This window comes from Hyperoodon ampullatus (assembly GCF_949752795.1).
Source record: "Hyperoodon ampullatus genome assembly, chromosome: 3".
Lineage (NCBI taxonomy): Eukaryota > Metazoa > Chordata > Mammalia > Artiodactyla > Ziphiidae > Hyperoodon > Hyperoodon ampullatus.
Window position 1 is genome coordinate 52,875,000 of NC_136916.1, and position 21,973 is coordinate 52,896,972.

The 21,973-nt window shown below is 38.1% G+C and overlaps 1 protein-coding gene across 4 annotated transcripts in view; it reads left to right on the forward strand.

Moving 5' to 3' along the window:
* Positions 1–21,973, forward strand: part of TLN2 (talin 2) — a gene marked incomplete at its 5' end in the record, with an annotated part of 203,651 nt that overhangs the window by 23,106 nt on the left and 158,572 nt on the right. For all 4 annotated transcript variants that reach the window (XM_079698821.1, XM_079698822.1, XM_079698823.1 and 1 more), the window contains 3 exons: positions 2,308–2,371; positions 3,410–3,514; positions 18,976–19,131. In XM_079698821.1, coding sequence (XP_079554947.1) covers positions 2,308–2,371; positions 3,410–3,514; positions 18,976–19,131 — 325 coding nt within the window. The remainder of the gene's footprint in view (positions 1–2,307; positions 2,372–3,409; positions 3,515–18,975; positions 19,132–21,973) is intronic.

Below are 21,973 nucleotides of genomic sequence, written 5' to 3' on the forward strand. Positions count from 1 at the left end.
GTCAGTGATCCATTTGGAGTTAATTTTTATGTGCCATGTGAGATAGGAGGTCTAACTTCATTGTTTTGCATGTGGTTATACAATTGTCTCATCACTGTTTGTTAAAAAGACTGTTCTTTTCCCACTGAAGTGTCTTGGCACGCTTGTTGAAAATCAGTTGTCTGTAAAGGTAAGGGTTAATTTCTGGATTCTCAATTCTGTTCTGTTGACCTATATGTCTGTTTTTATGTCAGTACCATACTATCTTTGTTACTGTAGCTTTGTAATAAATATGTTTCTTAAAACTCTGTTAATCTGTGTGACATCTTTTTCACCTCTACCAGCAAGCCATTTATTTGTGAAAAACCTGGGTTATTTTTAGAATATTTACAATGATGGGATTGGGCTCATTGCATCCTGGTAGTGTCACTTACCGTGTTCCTCTTTCTCTCTCTTTTTTTTAAACTATTAGGGTTTTTTTTCCTTTTTTGTAACCTTAGATTTATATTTAGATTCTTAATGAAATTCATATTCAGTTATATATTTACTTATTTTTTTCTTTATTGCCAAGAATACTTCCTAGGTGGTACTGTATACTTCCTGTTTTATCCGTCAGAAGGCATATGCTGTGTGGTTATCCCACTCTCATTTAAAATTGATCATTGGGTTTGGATCGGACTGATCCTTCTGTTATAAAGTCCCCCATTAACTTGTTACTTATTGGTTTTAGCAGCCACTCATGCTTGTTTTGATCTATTGACTATTTCATTAAGAGTTGTAAAATGATGATTTTGGAATTCTATTATTCCTTCTGCATTTATTAGCTTTGTTTCTTTTCCTTTATCAATTTTCGGTATGAGCTGGTGCCCTAGCAACCTCTTAAGGTGATCAATGATTATTTCAAAGAATCTTTATTGAATTTACGTACCTGTGTTTTGACCAACTGCAGTCTTCATTCTTTCTGATGCTCAAATTGCCCCTCACATGAAATTAATTATATGATGTCTGGGGTTTGCTTCAAATAATCCATGAGAGGGCATGTGGGTAAGGGAGTAGGTGAGTCATGAATGGCCATGAGTTATTATTGTTGAAGTTGGTCAGTGAGCACATTGTTCTGTCCTCTCTTCTTTTGTATGAGGTTTTAAAAATCACCCCATGTTTGGCCATTGGTTATCCCTTGATGTCAGTCCAATGTCATTTTGATAACTTCCTTGATCCTCAGGCACAAGAAGCCCCAGGAACATTTTATACATCTCCTGTCCCAAAGCTAGAATCAGTCATTTCTCCAAGGATCCTGGATTCCTCTTAGTGGGAAATGGTGTTGGAAGACCACCTGGCTGACGCACTGGGGGTGCTCATTGCCACCCGGTTGTCCTTGCCCTTAGCCTCTGCAGTGGACACAAGTAGAAAGTTTTTTCAGAAAAAGAAAAATGAATCAGACATTCAGCTCAATATTTGCATTCAGGTGAAAGATTGCGGGGTTTTCATTTAACTTCTTTTGCTTTATTTATTTCATGCTACAAATCTTGATTTCTAACAACTAACATAATTACTTATTTACTTTATCCTAATTATCTATAATATCTACCTACTTAGATAATGTAATATACTAATTTTATAGTGTGTATATTTGTGTATATATTTAGGGGGAAGAGTAGATATTAGTTTTGAAATAATTAACAAGTCTGCTATGGTCCATTTTATCTTTAAGATATATCTCACTGGGGATGGGTATTGTCAAAAGACTGTTTTTCAAAGTTAGGCTGTTGGTGCCATACACTGTTAGGTTCATTTGTTTCAATTTGCTTTAGATTTTTAGGTGTTGTGTTTTACCCGTTTGTGATTTCATTTGGTTCTAAAGTGAAGACTATAGTACAAGGAAAATTAAGAGGTTTAATTTCCATTCTTGTTCCCTTGTCCCTTGTTTTTTCCTTCTTTCCATTAAGAATCATTTTTATTAGTACTAGATTTATCCTTCTAATGTTTTAAAAAATACATATTAACAGTATAAAATGGAGGATATTTTCCTCCCTTTATCACGAAGGTTAGCATACTGTACACTCTTGGGCGCTTTACTTTGTCATTTTACAGTATATCCTGGACAGTCTTTCTTCTTGAATATGTTAGTTTGACCCTTTTTATCGGACTGGTTTTATATTTGCATCTTATTTAAGAGCATTGTGGGATATGGCTATCTGTTATTAATTATACCATAAAATACTGAGAGTTAGGGACTTAACTGTGAGTTTTATGAAAAGTTTCTTTTCTTTCCTCCTCATTATAGAGTATGATAAATGCCTTACCTTTTTTTTATTCTCTCTCTCTCAGTCTAAAGGAATTCCTGCCCAAAGAATACATCAAGCAGAGAGGAGCTGAAAAGAGAATATTTCAGGTACTGGAAATGTTCAGAACTTTATTATTCTTCTCACTTTATTATTCTCCTCACTTTTTTATTCTCCTCATGCATCCACAAAGCCTATCGTCATTTATTAGTCCAAGAGGGGCCTCTGCACATGATAGTTTCATACCCCATGCATGTTCTCTGCTTATATAATAAATGATTTGTGACTCCGGAGTAAAGAAGCTGACAGTTCTACTTTGGGCAGATTTATTATCTTAATCCATACCTTCTTGCTAAAGGTTCCTTAGCCCTTCTGAGAAAAATGTGCATACATTTAATTTCAGAGACGTTATCTTGGAAGCATTGAAACAAGGCAATTTGCCATTAAAATGCACTGAGGAAGACACTTCAAGCAGCTTTTTTTAATCCTGAGATTTGTTTTTTGAACCTCAGAATTTGGGAACTGGTGTCTTTTTAAAATCCAGGTTTATTCTAAAATTCAGAAAGTTATCTATTCTAGGCAACCAGTAAAAAAAAGCCCTGTCATCAACTTTGCCAGGAAACAATCACTCTAGTGAATCCAGAATACCAAAGTGTTTTGGCAATGAAATGTAAATATAAATCGGAAGAGATAAATTTCATGTGTATAAAAACATTTTTTAAAAGCCAGTATTGTTTGCACACACTGAGATGTCCAGGCATTTATATATCCTGCTCTTTGGAAAACTTTATCTTTTGCCTGGATGTTAGAATCCAGGACAAGAACATTTTTCTAGTTCTCCTTTGACGTGTTGGTCCTGAACCTTTTGGAATGTGGAGCCCTTTGAAAATTAGGTTACAATTATGGACCCTGTTCTTGCCATGCTGCATGTGCATGAATTGTTGCATATAACTGTGAAATCTATAGGGAATTTGGGTTCACATTCTAGTTAAGAAACTGTGCATTAGCACTTTCTGTGTGCTCTGACCCTCGGTCAGCAGGGACATGCATCCACAAAGGCATAGACACCATGTGGAATAACACCTCTCACAAAGTCCACCTGTTGTCAGAGCTGCAGTAACTGTTCCTTGCCTCTGTCACGTTTGTAGGAGCACAAGAACTGTGGAGAGATGAACGAAATAGAAGCCAAGGTCAAGTACGTCAAACTCGCCCGGTCTCTCCGGACCTACGGCGTGTCCTTCTTCCTGGTGAAGGTGAGTTGGGCGTGATGGAGGGGGCGTTTGCCTCTGCCGCCTCTTTTGTTAAAGGGTTTGTTGTTAACCGTGATTGTCGTCTCTAGACCCCTAGCATTTGCACATGGAGCATCTGGGCAGTGGTGACCTGAGTTGAGCTGAGGGACAGACATGAGGTGTAAGAGCTGTGAGGCTGGTGAGTGAGCTTGGCTGCCTGCAGGCCTCAGGACAGCTGTGCCTTGGCTCTGCTCTCAGTCACTGCTATAAAGTCCCTGAAGGAGTGCCTTTACTTTCACTTGCTAGCACTTTCCCCTGAGAATGTTCCACTTAAGATCTTCCAGAGTGCACTGGACTAAGTGAAGGTTGTTGACCACTGCAGGCCAAATCAAATTCATGTGGTAGTTATGGTACTGAATTTGTATCCTTTTAGATGGGTCTTGGGATTTTCTGTGGCCTTCAGATCTGTTTTCATAGGAATTGCTGGCCTTCCTACTAAAGGGACAGAGGTGGGTCTTTGAAATTCAACCTGTGAGCAAGCAGAGGGTGTGTTCTTGAATTCACTAGGAAGCCCTCCCAGTAGCTTCCTTCCCCGTTTTCATATCCTGACCTCACGTACTCTCTTGTAGTCATCCCTCTGATAGGTTTCATTATTTCCACTTGCTTTGCTGTGACTCTGGGTCTCCTGTCTCTTGCTCTTCACCCTGGAGAAAGCTCTACCATGTGATGAACTTTCTTGTGCTGCTTAAGGCCCAGGGGAGTGTTACCAGCTGTGTTGCAGCTGCTTCTAGGGACTGAAGTTGGAAGGTCAGTGACAGGGTGGTTTAAGGAGGTGTCTACTCCCACAGCTAAAAAGTACTGGAAAAGAAAGAAGTTCTGCTATCTACTAGAATGTTTGAGGATATGGATGCTTTTCTTGACTCCAGTCCTCATTGGAGGAAGCTGCTTCATTTGGGGCAAAGAGAAATAAAGATATTATATGGAAAAAAGGTGTATGTTTAATGCTGATTAGTTATTTCAGCCAAACAACTCTCAGCTTTATACCAGAAAATGCTGGGGCCCTTGCAAATAAAGAAAGCATAAGTGAATCACTTTGTTTTTAAGAAAAATAATTTAGAAATTGAATTTTTCATTTTAGTGTGTTTTAAACTACCAATCAGTTTTTGAATGGTGCTGATGGTGATATTCTAGGTAATGACTAGGTAATTTCCCAATATTAATAATGACAGTAATAACAGTAAACAATTATATGTAAGGCGTGTCTTATTCAAATCTGTCAGCATCCCAATGGCAGAATTACTGCTATTATCTTCTTTTTATAAATGAGAATGAAGGCCAGAAAGATCAATGACTCAGCTGGGACCATAAGCCTAGTAACTGTAGGAGGTAGGACTTGAATTCAGGTCTCTCTGACTTAAAAACCTGTGCTCCCAGGCAGTGGGCTATGCTGACTTACCTAGGGTGTTTGAGCACATTTGATACGTGCTCACCTGCTTTCATTATTCTATCCCCCCCACACCCCCACCATGAGTACGTGGTGAGATCTGCTTGTTTTAGAAGAAAAGTCTGCTTTTCATTTATTTATTTATTTTTAAAATTTATTTATTTATTTTTGGCTGTGTTGTGTCTTCGTTGTTGTGCGCAGGCTTTCTCTAGTTGCAGCGAGCGGGGGCTACTCTTCGTTGCGGTGCGCGGGCTTCTCATTGCAGTGGCTTCTCTTGTTGCAGAGCATGGGCTCTAGGTGCGCGGGCTTCAGTAGTTGTGGCATATGGGCTCGGTAGTTGCGGCATGTGGACTCAGTAGTTGTGGCTCGCTGGCTCTAGAGCGCGGACTCTAGAGTGCAGGCTCACTAGTTGCAGTGCACAGGCTTAGTTGCTCCGTGGCATGTGGGATCTTCCCTGACCAGGGCTTGAACCCGTGTCCCCTGCATTGGCAGACGGATTCTTAACCATTGCGCCACCAGGAAGTTCCGGCTTTTCATTTATTATTCTGATGGGTTCTAATACCTCACAAAGATTAAGTCTTTTTCAGCATCTCCAATGATACTGGCATCATTTTCCATGGTTGTGTGGGTTTGAGTTTTTCTCTAGTCCTTCATATATGAAATTTATCTCTCAAATTCATATTGTTTTCTATTAATACCATCAGACTTCACACAGAGTCAGTTTCAGTGTTGTGCCTAAAGGTCAGTAAATTTAGGAAAATACATAGCACACAACAGTCTGCATGTGATTAAAAAGAGACATTGATTAGCAAGTTCCAGAAAAGAGAAATTTGTTCTCCAAATATAATTTAGGGCCTGGGAAGAATCTGTCCATGGCTAGTAGGATAGTTAGAGGTAAAACACAGATCTTATGGTTATTGCAAGGTCTTGCAGGTTTGGTCAAATGAAAACTCTTCTTTTACAGAAGTATTTAAGGCAAAGTAAGAAAGTAATGCAAATTTCCTTCCTTCTTCCTTTCCTCCCTTCCTTTCTTCCTTTTCATTTTTTAAAAATTACATCTCTTTGAAGGAAGGCCAGGGTCAGGAGGTAGGCAGCACTGACAGCTTTCATATACATGTGAGACATTCACATTTTGTTTTTCATTACTTTTATTTTTTGTCACTATAAAAGTGAGTACACTGCTCATTTCAATGTTTTGCTCAATGGTCTTATTTAGTGTACATTTTATTTTTAAGTTGATTTTGATAGAGTTTACTTGATCATAGTTTGCTCTATTTTAAAAGTAAATTCAGGAATAATGCAATATTATGAATGAATATATCTAATAAATCAGATCAGCAGGTCAAATAAGGTGACATCGTATGCACTGAACTAGAAAAGAAATATAGAAAAAAGTCTCATTCACAATAGCATCAAAAACAGTAAAATACTTAGGAATAAGTTAAGCCAAGGAAGTGAAAGATGTATATGATGAAAACAGTAAAACACTGATGAAAGAAATTGAAGAAGTAAATGAACAGATATCCTGTGTTCTTGGATTGGAAGAATTAAAATTATTAAAATGTCCATACTATTCAAAGCCATCTATAGATTCAATGAAGCTGGTCCTCTATCTTACATCATTCACAACAATTCACTCAAAATGGATTAAGGACTTAAGTGTAAGCCATAAAACTGTAAAAATCCTAGAAGAAAACATAGGTGGTAAACTCCTTGACAGGGTTCTAGGCAATGATTTTTTGGATATAACGTCAAAAGCACGAGCAACAAAAGCAAACACAAACAAGTTGGACTACATCAAACTAAAAAGCTTGTGCACATCAAAAGAAACAACAAAAGAAAAAGGCAATCTACAGAAAGGAGAAAATATTTGCAAACCGTGTATCTGGTAAGGGGTTTATACCCAAAATATATAAGCAATTCTTTATAACTCCATAGCAAAAAAAAATAATAATAACCAAATAATCCAATTAAAATGGGCAAAGGACATGAGTAGACATTTTTCCAAAGAGGATATTCAGATAGCCATGAGGTACATGGAAAGGTACTCAGCATCACTAACATCAGGGGAATACAGATCAAAGCCACAAGGAGATATCACCTCACCCCGTTATAAAAAAAAAAAAGACAAGGAATAACAAGGGTTAGCAAGGATGTGGAGAGAAGAGAGTCCTTGTGTACTGTTGGTAGAAATGTAAATTGGTACAGCTGCTATGGTGAACAGTGTGGAGGATCCTCAAAAATTTAAAAATAGAACTGCCATATGATCCAGCAATCCCACTTCTGGATATATATCTGAAGGAATTGAAATCACAAGCTCAAAGAGATATCTGTACTCCTCTGTTCTTTGCACCATTATTTACAATAACCAAGATATGGAAACAATCTAACTGTCCACCAGCAGATGAATAGATAAAGAAAACGTGGTAGGTAAATACGGTGGAATATTATTCAACCACAAAAGAGAAATTCCTGTCATTTGCAACAACATGGATGAAACTTGAGGTCAGGAAGAGATATGGGGACATTAGTATAGGTATAACTGATTCACTTTGTTATAAAGCAGAAAGTAACACACCATTGTAAAGCAATTATACTCCAATAAAGATGTTAATAAATAAATAAATAAATAAATAGGTAAATAAATAAATAAAAAGAAACTTCAGGGCATTATGCTAAGTGAAATAAATCAGAGAAAGACAAATACTGTATGATCTGACTTATACATGGAATTTTCAAAAGCCAAAGTCACAAAAACAGTAGATTGGTGGTTGCTGGGGTGGGGAAATGAGTAAATGTTGCTCAAAGCACACCAACTTGGAGTTTTAAGAGGAATACCTTTTGAGGAACTAATGTACAGCATGGTGACTATAGTTAACAATACTGTATTATATACTTGCGAGTTGCTAAGAGAGTAAATTTTTTTTATTTTTTTATTTTTTATTAAAAATTTTTTTTAATAACTATTTTTTTGGAGTGTTGTGTTTTCATTTTCATTTGTCTCTCAGTATTTTTTAATTTCCTCTTTGATTTCTTCAGTGATCCATTGGTTGTTTAGTAGCATATTATTTAGCTTCCACATGTTTGTATTTTTTGCAGTTTTTTCCTTACAGTTAATTTCTAGCCTCATAGTGTTGTGGTCGGAAAAGATGCTTGATATAATTTCCATTTTCTTAAATTTACTGAGGTTCACTTTGTGGCCCAGCATGTGATCTATACTGGAGAATGTTCCATGTGCAGTTGAAAAGAATGTATATTCTACTGCTTTTGAATGGAGTGCTCTGTAAATATCAATGAAGTCCATTTGGTCTAATGTGTCATTTAAGGCCTGTGTTTCCTTATTGATTTTCTTTCTGGATGATCTGTCCATTGATATAAGTGGGGTGTTAAAGTCCCCCAGTATTATTGTGTTATTGTCAATTTCTCCTTTTATATGTGTTAACATTTGCCTTCTATATCGAGGTGCTTTTATGTTGGGTACATATATATTTACAATTGTTGTATTTTCTTCTTGATTTGATCCTTTGATTATTATGTAGTGTCCTTCTTTGTCTCTTGTAAGAGTCTTTAAAGTCTATTTTGTCTAAGTGTTGCTACTCCGGCTTTCTTTTGATTTCCATTTGCTTAGAATACCTTTTTCCATCCCCTCATTTTCAGTCTGTATGTGTCTCTAGATCTGAAGTGAGTCTCTTGTAGGCAGGATATATACAGGTCCTGTTTTGGTATCCATTCAGCCAGTCAGTGTCTTTTGGCTGGAGCATTTAATCTGTTTGCATTTCAGGTAATTACCAATATGTATGTTCCTATTGCCATTTTGTTAATTGTTTTGGGTTTGTTTTTGTAGGTCTTTTTTCCCCCTTTCTTCTTTGGTTCTCTTCTCTTGTGATTTGATGACTATCTTTAGTGTTAGGTTTGGCTTCCTTTTTCTTTTTTGTGTGTATATCTGTTATAGATTTTTGTCTTGCAGTTACCATGAGGTTTTTGTATAGCAGTGTATGTATATACCTGCTTGTTTTAAGTTGCTCATTTCTTAATTTCAAATGCATTTTAGATACCCTGCATTTGTACTCTCCTCCCCTCACGATTACTGTTTTTGATACTATATTTTACATCTAATTCTTTTGTGTATCCCTTAACTGCTTATTGTGGATACAGATGATTTTACTGTTTTTGTCCTCCCTACTAGCTTTGTGTGTAGATGATTTCCTACCTTTATTGTATGTTTGCCTTTACCAGTGAGCTTTTCCATTTCATGACTTTCTTATTTCTAATTGTGGCCTTTTCTACCTAAAGAAGTTCCTTTAGCATTCGTTTTAAAGCTGGTTTGGTGGTGCTGAATTCTTTTAGCTTTTGCTTGTCCATAAAGCTTTTGATTTCTCCATCAAATGTGAACGAGAGCCCTGCTGGGTAGAGTATTCTTCGTTGTAGATTTTTCTCTTTCATCACTTTAAGTATGTCCTGCCACTCCCTTCTGGCCTGCAGAGTTTCTGCTGAAAAAATCAACGGATAGCCTTATGGGAGTTCCCTTGTATATTATTTGTTGCTTTTCTCTTGTTGCTTTTAATATTCTTGCTAAGAGTGTAAATCTTAAATGTCCTCATCATAGCAACTACAAAAAGGTAATTTTGTGAGGTGAAGGATGTGTTAACCTTACTGTGGTAATCATTTCTCAATATATACATATATCAATTCATCATATTGGACACCTTAAACTTACATAATGTTCTATGTCAATTATGTCTAAATAAAGCTGGAAAAGATGGCATCATGTGATCAATTGATAAATGATAAAGCCACTAAGGTGTTTGATAAAATTCAGGTACTCATTATAAAAATTTCCATAAAATGCTGGAATAAAAGTGTACTTCCTCAACAGGATAGAATGTTTTGAACCTGTCGTCAGCATTCTACTCAACAGAGAAGTGCTAGAGAGAAATCTATAAAAATTGGGATCAGAACAAGTTACCCTTTAACATTGTTTTGGAAGTTATAGGAAGTGTGGTAAGACATAAAAATTTTTTTTTAAATGCATAACTTTAGGAAATGAAAAACAAGATTATTATTACTCTTTGCTATGATTGTTTGTCTTTTAACAAAGATAAACAGAATCATACTTTTAACTATGTACTTTGAAATAATCATAGATTCACAGGAAGTTGGAAAAATAATTCAGAGAATCAAAAAGTCAGAGTAACAAGTATGGGTGAGGATGTAGGGAAACTGGAGCCCTTATATTCTGCTGGTAGGAATGTAAAATGGTGCAGCCACCTTAGAGAATAGTCTGGCACTTCCTCAGTTATTAAACATAGAGATACCATATGACCTAGTAGTTCTACTCCTCGGTATATATGCCCAAGAGAATTCAAAGCACACGTCCACAGAAAAACTTGTACATGAAAGTGTATAGCTGCATTTAGCAAAAATGTGGAAACAACCCACATGTTCATCAGCTGATGAATGGATGAACAAAATGTGGTATATCCATAAGGTGCAATATTATTTGGTCATAAAAAGAAATGAAGTGTACTGCTCCATGCTACAGCATGGATGAATTTTGGAAATGTTATGTGAAGTGAAAGAAGCCTGTCACAAGATTCCATTGATATAGAATGTCCAGAAAGGCAAATCCATAGAGACAGAAAGTAGATTAGTGGTTGCGTAAGACTGGGGTGGGATCAGCGGACCTATGTGAGTGATAGCTAATGGTACAGGATTTTTCTTTTTTGAGGTGACGAAAATGTTTTAAAATTGACTGTGGTGATAGTTGCACATAACTGAAAATATACTAAAATCCACTGAATTAGATACTTTAAATAGGTCTATTGTATGGTTGTGAATTATATCTCAGTAACGTTGTAAAAATAAATAATAATACAGAGAGTTCCCTTTTCATCGTTTCCCTCAATGGTAACTGTAGTACAGTGTCACAACCAGGAAATCGACTTGGTACAGTTCATAGACGTTAATCAGATTTCACGTTCTGTATGTACTGATTTGTGTGTGTGTGTGTGTGTGTGTGTGTGTGTTTAGTTCTATGCAGTTTTTTTCATGTGTAGATTTGTGTTACCACCACTGTAGTCAAGATATTGAACTCCATAGAGAATACCTTGTGCTGCCCTTTTATGGCCATACACACGTCCCACCCCTTCCTGCTTCTCCTCACACCCTACTCCCTTCCCCTGGTCTCTGTACCCCCTAACAACCACTAATTTATTGTCTGTCTCAATAATTTTATTATTTCAAAAGTACTACATAAATGGAATCATATGATACATAAATTTTTGAGGTTTTTTTTTCATTTAGTAGAATTCCCTTGAGATCTCTCCAAGTCATAATGTGTGTCAGTAGTCCATTGCTTTTTATTGCCAAATAGTATTCCATAGTGTGGAAGTACCAGTTTGTTTAGCCATTTATCACTAAAGGACATTTGGGTTGTTTCTAGTTTGTGCCTATTATGAATAAAGCTGCTATAAATATTTGTGTATAGGTTTTTGTGAGAATGAAGTGTTCATTTTATTGGGCTAAATGCCCAAGAGTACAATTGCTGAACCATATGGTAAGAACACATTTAGCACTATAACAAACAGCCAGACTATTTTCCAGAGTGACTGTACCATTTTACATTCTTACCAGCAAAATATGAGTGACCCAGTTTCTTATCATCCTCTTCAGCATTTGGTGTTATCATTGTTTTTTTTTATTTTAGCCTTTCTGATAGATGTTTTATGATATCTTATTGTGGTTTTAATTTGCATTTCCCTAATGGCTAATGATTTTGAACATCTTTTCCTGTGCTTATTTGCCATCTGTATATCCTCTTCAGTGAAATGTCTGTTCATGTTTTTTTGACCAACTTCAAGTTAGATTTTTTTTCTTACTCTTGAATTTTAAGAGTTCTTTATATGTCCTAGGTCCAAGTCCTTTGTTAAATGTGATTTGTGAATATTTTCTCATAGTCTGTAACTTGTCTTTTTATCCTCTTGACAAGGTCTTTCACAGAATACAGGTTCTTAATTTTGAAGATGGGTGTTTTATCATTTTTTTACTTTTATGGATCTTGCTTTAAGTGTTATGTCTGAGAGGTCTAACTCTAGGCTTCAAAGATTTTCTCCTGTGTTTAGTTCTAAATGTTCTACAGTTTTACATTTTACATTTAGGTCCATGGTCCACTTGAGTTTGTTTTGTTTTATTTTCATTTTATTTTATTTGGCTGCATCGCATCTTAATTATGACACGCGGGATCTTTCTTGCGGCGTGCGGGCTTCTCTCTAGTTGTGGCACTTGGGCTCCAGAGGGGGCTGGCTCAGTAGTTGCGGTGTGCGGGCTTAGTTGCCCCGCAGCATGTGGGATCTTAGTTCCCTGATCAGGGGTTGCACCCATGTCCTCTGCATTGGAAGGTGGATTGTTAACTGCTGGACCACCAGGGAAGTCCCCACTTGAGTTTGTTTTGTATAAGATGTGAGGTTTTTAGGTCTAGGTTCATTTTTGGCCTATGGATGTCCAGTTGCCCCAGCACTGTTTTTTGAAAGGGCTATCCTTCCTCCACTGGATTTTTTCTGTATCCTTGTCAAAATTCATTTGAATACATTGCTATGAATCGATTTCTATTTCTATTCTGTTCTACTGATTTGTGTTGGTCCTTCCACTGATAATCACACTGTCCTGATCACTTTAGCTGTATAGTAAGCGTTAAAGAATCATTCAAGCTGAATGATTCTCTTTACTTTTTTCTTCTTTTTCAAAACTGTTTTAGCTAATTTAGGTCCTTTTCCTTTCCATGAACACTTTAGAACAAGGTTGTCTGTATCTACAAAAAACTTAGCTGGGATTTTGATAGGCACTGCATTGAATTTATAGATCAATGGGGGGAGAATTGGTAACTTTACTATGTTGAGTTTTTCAATCCATGAACATAATATTAGATCCTCTTTGATGTCTTTCATCAACATTTTGTAATTTTCAGTGTGCAGATCCTTATACATGTTATAACAATATAAAGTCATTTTAATTTTTAGACTTATTTTTAAATTCAGTGAATAGAGCAGGTAAATTTACAACACATATGTCAGCAGCATGAAATAACCTGTGTGTGTATAAATAAGTGCAACCATTTAGAATATATGGTAAAAAGACATCACACACAGAATAGCACATGCACACACAAAATTGTTTGGGTAAGGGACAGTATGTGTTTTAAAGGCATAAATAACAGATTTCTCTAGACCCCCCCAATCTGAACATACCATTAAATTGTGAAGGAAGTTCATTGGCATAATTTAAGAAGTACGTTAAAAGTGATTCATTCAGGGCTTCCCTGGTGGCGCAGTGGTTGAGAGTCCGTCTGTCGATGCAGGGGACACGGGTTCGTGCCCTCGTCCGGGAAGATCCCACATGCCGTGGAGCGGCTGGGCCCGTGAGCCATGGCCGCTGAGCCTGCGTGTCTGGAGCCTGTGCTCCGCAACGGGAGAGGCCACAACAGTGAGAGGCCCGCGTACTGCAAAAAACAAAACAAAACAAAACAAAAAAGTGATTCATTCACTACTTGGATAGACTATTTGAAATCCTAAATTAAATAAGTCAATGAAATCATAATTTATAAAATGTAAATATTGATGTTAAACACACTTAATCATACCACATGGCCTTCAGGTCAGTATATATTGTGAGAGAACTAGTTTGATATGTTTATAGGTCCTTCCATCATATTTTCCTCTGTATCTGTGTACATCTTGTCCTAATATTCAGAGCATTATGCAGTTGACCCTTGAACAACATGGGGGTTAGCGGGCATCGACCCTTTGCGCAGTCCAAAATCCACGTATAACTTAAAGTTGGCCCTCTGTACCTGAAGTTTGTCTGTATTCACGGTTCCACATTTGTGGATTCAACCCGTATGGATCATGTAGTTCTGTAGTATTAGCATTGAAAAGAAGTGAACTCATCTGGTTCAAACCCATGTGGTTCAAGGGTACTTCATACTGTATTTTATATTGTTATAATAGAAAGTGCTTGGGTGTTGGAGTCGGGAAGACTGGCCTAGAATTCTTGATACAATATTGCCTATGTGAGAAATGACAGAAACTTGTGACTTGGAGAGACATCCTTAACCTTCTGAAACCTCACTTTCTTCATGTGAAAAATGGGAATGGTAATTCTTTACAGAGCTCTAATGAAGATTAAGGGAGGTAATGTATGTAAAGAAATGTAGTAGCTGGAATGTAGGGATATTTGATACATTCTAGGTTATCCCAACTCCTTAACCCTCTTCACAATTCCCTAATTCCTGGCCCTTGAGTCCTCCAACTTTTCATTAGCTTTTAGAGTCCATGATACAGAGCAGGGGTTGGCAAACTTTTTTAGTAAAGGGCCCAGGTAGTCAATGTCTTAGCCTTTCCTAGTCGAACCACTCATCTCTGTGCTTGTATCCTGAAATCAGTAGGCAATATATAAATAAATGAGCATGGTGTGTTTCTGTAAAGCTTTATTTATGGATTGTGAAATTTCAATTTCATATAATTTTCACGTTTCATGTAGTATTATTACTCTTAATTTTTTTTTCAACCATTTAAAAATAGAAAATTCACTCTTAGTTCTCAGGCCAAAAAAGAGGTGCTGGGGGGGACAGAAAACTGGATTTAGTACCTGCCATAGTTTGCTGACCCCAATAGAGAGGATGTCTGTAATGAGCCTCTTATGTGGCAGTGTTCTCAGTGGCTAAGAACATATCCTTCGAAAAGAAAGACCTGGGTTTGGAATTCTGGCTTTGCCACTTAGTTTGACCTTCGATAAGTTACTTTCCCTTCCATCTCTAAACCTCAGCTTGCTCACCTAGAGTGCTGACTTTTTATGAGGTTAAAGGAAGTAATATAGAAAAGGGGACTGTTGCACAAATGATCTCAATAAACGGGAGCTGTAAACATCTACAGTCTTCCTCTTTCATTGAAATCTTTTGCAGTTTATCTTGATAAGTTTTTCAGAACCCCATAAGGAACGGTAAGGCATTTTCCATGACTTGAAAAGGATCTTGTTTCTTTCCCGGAAACCCTTGTGGAAACCTTCTGAGTTATAAACTTGCCTTTAACCTTCCCTGCAACCATAACCAGAGGCTTGAGGGTTAGATACCTTGGGAGCTGACCCTCTTCTCCCTTCAACTGTAAAAGCATCACAGAGGGCATTCAGAGCATCTCAGAATCATGAATTAAATCAAAATGGATTGCCAGTTGTTTTAGGGAGAGAAATGGCTAATGAACAGGGTCTTTAGCACCATTTTGCTTTGGAGCAGCCATCCCTTTCTGCCGTGCTCCTAAAAGAAAAAAGCATACTGATGACACAGCAAAGCACCCACGGCAGCGCTTTGGCAGGAAGCCAGTATAGAACTCTGGTGAGCACAACTGGATCACAGGCTTAGGCCACATTGAAGTTGGGCTTAGAGCCAAAGCATGCCCAACGCTTAGCCCACTGGCATCCCTCCACCCAAGTCCGAATCTGATGTAAGGCACAGGTGATGTCAGAATCAGCCAATATCCACACCTGTGAGAAGAGCCCAAGGCTGAGCAGGATTGATAACAGCCAGCTGCCAGGACCGAACCCACAGTAATGGTTGAGATGTACTTGAAAGAGGAGCGCAGGGCTTATTAGTAGATCCTGACTTTCCTTGGTAGAATACATACCTTTTCCTGCCTGTAAGTTATGTGAGCTCAACACATCCTCAAAACAAAACCAACCTGATGAGGACTGCCTCGAGAGAGAAGTTGCTAGGTAGCTGGCAGACTCGCACCCACAGTCTGCGTGTGTCTGCACGAGAGACGGGTCTTCACTGCATCCTGTCTAGCCTAATTGCTTCTCCTGGAGATAAAGGATGCTGGTGTCTGTAGTTGGAAGACTGGAAAGGAGACGTGTGGAGTGGACTGAGATTCGAGATTTGGAGAGGAAGGGGGAGCCTTATTGCCTCTGGACCTTCTATCATGCAGGTCTGCCACTGAGGGTCTAAGGCAGGTCCTCTGTCAGGGGAGCCCCTTATATCAGTAGCACAGAGCCGAGCCCCTCGCTGTTTTAACTTTCTCCAGCTGCTCTGCATTTTGCGGGTAGGCCACTGAAATACCTTGATGGTGGTCTCTGTTGCTGAGTGGCAGTATTTTCTGAGTTCCTTATATAGCCTTCCCCCCTAGTCGTGACCTTCTAATGGAATGCCCACTGTAAGTTGTTTGCTTGTTCACTCCGGTTTCCTCTCCCAGGCCAGAACCATCTCGACAGGAGTCAGGGCAATCCATCACGATCCTGTATTCCCTCACCCCAAAGCCCCTCACGGGGGAAGTACAGATTTGAAAGGAGGAAGGCAACAGCTGCACACCATATTTTATTTCTGATCCCCTTCCTGGTGCCAGCAGCGGGGCTGGTACCAACCCTGTGTGACTAAACTAGCTGCCTGGAACCTCTCCACGTAAATCTGTGTGGCTCCTGAAGCCAAGTGATGTGAACTGGCATGGTCCACCCTGCGCTGATATCACCCCTGGTGGAACTGGCCTCTCCACAAAGGATCTGACTCTTCTCTGAGTTTTTCCTAAGGACTCAGAGGTTCTTACAATGCCATATTCCCCTCCTCAGACACCCACACAGATTCCTAATGCCTTTATCTCCTCCTCTTGGGAGGAAACTGGGAGGTGTGCCGTGACCTTCACTGTTTGACAGTTTATGAACTGCCCACAGGGGCTGGGAGGAGTGTTTTTACCTTTTCTCTAATTGCTTCCATCAGAAGTAGTATACTGTGGTAGGAAGTCTTTTTTTGAAGTCAGAGATGTTTTTGAGCTGCTGAAATCTGTGTTCTAATCCTGGCTTTATCACTTACTACTGTTTGCCTTGGGCAAGTTGCTGGTTCCTTCATTTCAAGACTGGCATGATGATGATGATGGTGCCACCGCTGCCAACATTTGGGGGATGCTCTGAAAATTAATGGATAATGATTGTTAAGTATCTGTCACACTCCTGGCTTGTTTTAAGTGCCTGTCCCCTTGTACACACACCCGTGTATGCTTGCGTACTTTGTGCTAATTTGTATGTGTATTCCTCTGGTAATAGTGGTTTGGGCATTGCTAGGTTTCTGCAAATATTTTTTGAAAAGTTTGTTTTTTTCCTGACAACAATAGGAATGTGTATTAAGTTTTTCGAAAAAGGGAAAGTGCACGAAAAAATACAAATCGTACGAGATGATCATTGGCCCCATTTTGTCATGTAATGAATTTTCTGAAAATTCTATTTAAAATTTTATTTCATGTAGGATCATGCTGTACAGACTTTTTAATTTTTTAATGTGAATAAATTTTTATTATGAATCCACTTGTTTTCCTATAATATGATTTTTAATAGTTGTAGTCTATTATTTGTATGTACCATAATTTATTTATCATATCTCCTGTTGTTGAACTTTGTTGGTTATTTCTAGTTTTTCACTGTGATAAACTCTAGTTGATCCTTCTTGCAGAATAATCTTTATACACATTTATAAGTTCTTTTTGAATAAGTTTTGAAAAGCAAGTTGGGTTAAAAGTAGAAACATTTTTAAAGCTTTGAATCTTAAAGCTTTGAATTTTAAAGCTTTTCTTCCATAAAGGCTTTGCTACTTTAAATGCCCATGAGTAGTGGTCCCCCTTCATACCTTCTTTAATTATTAATTTTTTTAAAAAACTATTACATATACATGAAAATTTATCTTATTGCTTATTATCTAGTTACTTATTTAAACATTTTCTGTTCATGTTCTTTGCCACTTATGTTTGATGATTTATGATAACCTTTTATATATGAAGTGTATGAAATCTTTTATCATACTATATGTTGTAGATATTTATTCCCCAGTCATTTGCCTTTTAATTTCTTTATGGTGAGGTCTCCTTCTTTTTCTCCCACTCTCTCTTTCTCTTTTAAAAAAATGTATCAAAGTCCATATATTTTATAGTTAAAGCTATTAATCTTTTCCTTTATTTATTTTTTTTATTTTAGCTTTTGTGCTAAGAAGTCATTTCCCCCTGAGAAATCACAAAAATATCCAACTATGTGTTCTTCCTAAATTATTTACCTTTTTTGAATTTCTTGTGGCACGAGTATGAGGTAGGGATTCATTATTTTAATAGGCATGATGACTATTTCTTTAAAAACTTATTAAAACTAATCATAAAATATTTTTAAGGGTCAGTAGATACACATAAAAAATACCAAAATGGGGGCTTCCCTGGTGGCGCAGTGGTTGAGAATCTGCCTGCTAATGCAGGGGACACAGGTTCGAGCCCTGGTCTGGGAAGATCCCACATGCCGCGGAGCTACTAGGCCTGTGAGCCACAACTACTGAGCCTGCGCGTCTGGAGCCTGTGCTCGGCAACAAGAGAGGCTGCGATAGTGAGAGGCCCACGCACCGCAATGAAGAGTGGCCCCCGCTTGCCACAACTAGAGAAAGCCCTCGCACAGAAATGAAGACCCAACACAGCCATAAATAAATAAATGAATGAATGAATGAATGAATGAATGAATAAATAAATAAAAATACCAAAATGAAGAACCCAAATGGAAATATATTTCAGTGATTATATGTGTTTAGTAATGAGAAGATGCTACTCTGGCAGTTGTAGTTAATTCTAAACAGCTAAAGTGCCATATTTAAATTCCACATTAACCCTTTTTTGTGACTCACTGAGGTGGCTACTGGGAGTGATAATATTTGGAGTTCACTTTAACTTCTTTTTCTCTGGATATCTTTTTTCTGTCACAATCTCTGTTTTTGGAGCAACCTGCCCTCCTGGACAGTATCTTTCTCCAGGAAGTGTGCCTTTTGTGGATCCTTCCAGTCTTCTGATAGCTGTTTTAGTTCCCTTCCTTTAATTTATGAGTCATTTATCTAGTCGTAAAATTCTGGTTTTCCGATAGCCCTGACTGTTTTGAAACACAGTGTTGTATGTTGACCGTAGGTAAAACATCACGAAATCAATGATAACTTGGAAAAATCAGATGTATTCAGAGGAAGAGCACTGACTCTTGGTACTTCCTGTTTCAGGAAAAGATGAAAGGCAAGAACAAGCTGGTGCCTCGCCTGCTGGGGATCACCAAGGACTCGGTGATGCGCGTGGATGAAAAGACCAAGGAAGTGCTGCAGGAGTGGCCGCTCACCACGGTCAAGCGCTGGGCAGCCTCACCCAAGAGCTTCACACTGGTAGGGACTGGCTGAAGGCAGTGAGTGGGCCAGCATGGCCTTGGGTGATATCGTGGGGCAGGGGAAACAATACAAGCCCATTGGGTTTCCCTGCCCTTGGAGAGGGACAGATGGTGGGGGTCCATGAGGGCAGGGGTGGGCACTGGTCCAGAAGTGAGCGAGATGTCTGAGTGCTGGGTCTCATTGGCCACCTCTTCCTCTCTAGTGCTCTAAGTCTATCTGAGTTCTTTAATTAGAAAGAGCCAGTCAAGGATGATTCTCAGTCTCTGTGGTCCCGATGCCATGCCTAGTATACCCTAAAAGGCAACTTTATAATGCTCTGAGGCCCATACAAAGGCTCCCTCCTCATCTCTAGTTGTTTTAGAAGTTCCTAAGAATTGTGACAACTTGCCAAGCTGTGTTTTCCCAGCCTGCCTACGAAGAGAACATTGTTGTATGGTGGAAATAGCATAGACTGTGGGGTAGCATTCGAAATCAGCTTTCATTCCCAGCTCTGTGCCGTTGGCTCAAGTTACTTCTCCTCTCTGAGCCTTAATGTCCTCAGCTGTGAAATGGGGGTAGTAATACCTGTTTCACAGAGTTGTCAGAATCAAATGAGATGATGATAATAAAATGCTCAAAGTGAAATACATGGAAAGTAGGGAGAATGTTTGTTCCAGACGTTTAAACCTCTGAATTCTTCCTCCCAATCTCAGTATCTGCTCTTAGCAGAGTATACCATGTGGCCTTAACTGTAGCCAGCCACATTGGTATGTGAGAATCGGTAGGGCAATTATTTTGTAGTACATATCGAGCCATAAGAGAAATCAGAAAGTGTTGACATTTGTCAATTTCTTCAGCACTCCTGAATTGTACTCTTCTCCAGCTCTTGTGAACACTTGAAATAACTGCATCTAGGCAAGATCTTATAATAGGGCATCAGAAAAAAGGTATAAGGAAGGGACCTTGGTGGGAGTATTAGTTATCTAATTTGATCATTGATTAATAGACTCTTGCCAGTTGGGAGGAATCTTCAGAAAACATACCTTCTTTCCTCCTGTAGTGAGTAACAGCTGTATCCACATGGCCCTTAAAAAGTAGGTGTTCACACTTAGCGAGCTAAGTTCTCACCTTCCATTGTAGGTAATTGTGGATAATTTCTAAAATAGAAAAATCAAGAAATCAATATAAACATGTTATTTAGAAATACTAGAAGAAATTGCTGAAAAGATTCAAAGTAGTTGTGCGGGGGATGGAAAGTGAAGGTGGGAATGGGTAGGGCAGGGATAGATAGCTATGTTTTGTTATATACATTTTGATACTATTGGTCTTTTTAAGCTAGACCCCAGTACTGCTTTTTTAAAAACAAAAAGTTATTAAAAACTGTTGCGAATTGCAGTAACTACCTAAAGCAAAAGAGAGAACAAATATCAATGTTAGGATTAAACATTGGATTAAAGTTGGATTAAAGCTTATAACCTGTAAAGTTTCTTTCCTTCCTACCCAGCTTTAATTTAATATACAAGTGTTTAGAGATTTTCCTGCTGTCTTTCTGTCATTGAGTTTTAGTTTGTTTCTCTTATGGTCAATGAGATGTACTGTGATTCTGTTAATGTTCATGGAACATACTTTGTATGATTTCAATTTGTAGAATTTTAAGGTTTGTTTTATATCACAGGGATATGATCATTCTTGGAGAATGTTCCATGAGTGCTTGAAAAGAATGTGCATTCTGCTGTTGGGTGTAGTGTCCTATAAATGCCAGTTAGATCCTGTTAGCTGTTGGTGGTATTTCAGTCTTACATATCCTTGTTAATTTTCTGTCTAGTAATTCCAACAATTCCTGAGAGTGAAGTTCCCAACAGCAACTGGGGATTTTTTCTATTTCTCCTTTCGTCTCTATCAGTTTTTGTTTTATGTATTTTGAAGCTCTGCTGTTCTGTATCTATACATTTAAGATTATGCTATGTTCTTAATGGAGAAATTGTTCTATCATTATGTTCTTTTGTTCATAGTAAAGATTTTGCTCTGCAGTTTGCTTTATCTTACATTGGTATAGCCACTCATGCTTTTTTAAATTAGGTGTTTGAATGTTATATTTTTCTACCCTTTTACTTTAAACCTAGTTATATTGTTAGGTTTTAAATGAATTTCATGTAGAGAGCATGGAGTTGGGTTGTGCTTTTTATTAAAATTCACTCTTGTAATTAATGTATTTAGGCCAATTATCTTTTAAGCTAATTATTAATATGTTAGGTATTATGTCTACCATTTTATTTATTTATTTTTGTTTATTTTATTCTCTATTTTTCTTGCCTTCCTGTGGGTTACTTGAACATTTTTTTAGAGTTCCATTTTTTTTAATTTTTTCATTAATTAATTCATTAATTTTTGGCTGCGTTGGGTCTTCGCTGCTGCGCATGGGCTTTCTCTAGTTGCGGCAAGCGGGGGCTACTCTTCGTTGCAGTGAGCGGTCTTCTCGTTGTGGTGGCTTCTCTTGTTGCAGAGAACAGGCTCTAGGCACATGGGGTTCAGTAGTTGTGGCACGTGGGCTCAGTAGTTGTGGCTCATGGCCTCTAGAGCACAGGCTTAGTAGTTGTGGTGCACAGGGCTTAGTTGCTCTGCGGCATGTGGGATCTTCCCAGGCCAGGGCTCAAACCCGTGTCCCCTGCACTGGCAGGTGGATTCCTAACCACTGTGCCACGAGGGAAGTCCCTAGAGTTCCATTTTTATTTATAATCTTTTTGAGCATATTTCTTTTTATAGTGCTCTTAGTAATTATTCTAGATACTATCATATGTGTATGAAATTAATTACCACCTACTGGCATCAATGTTTCACCACTTCAAATAAAATATAAAAA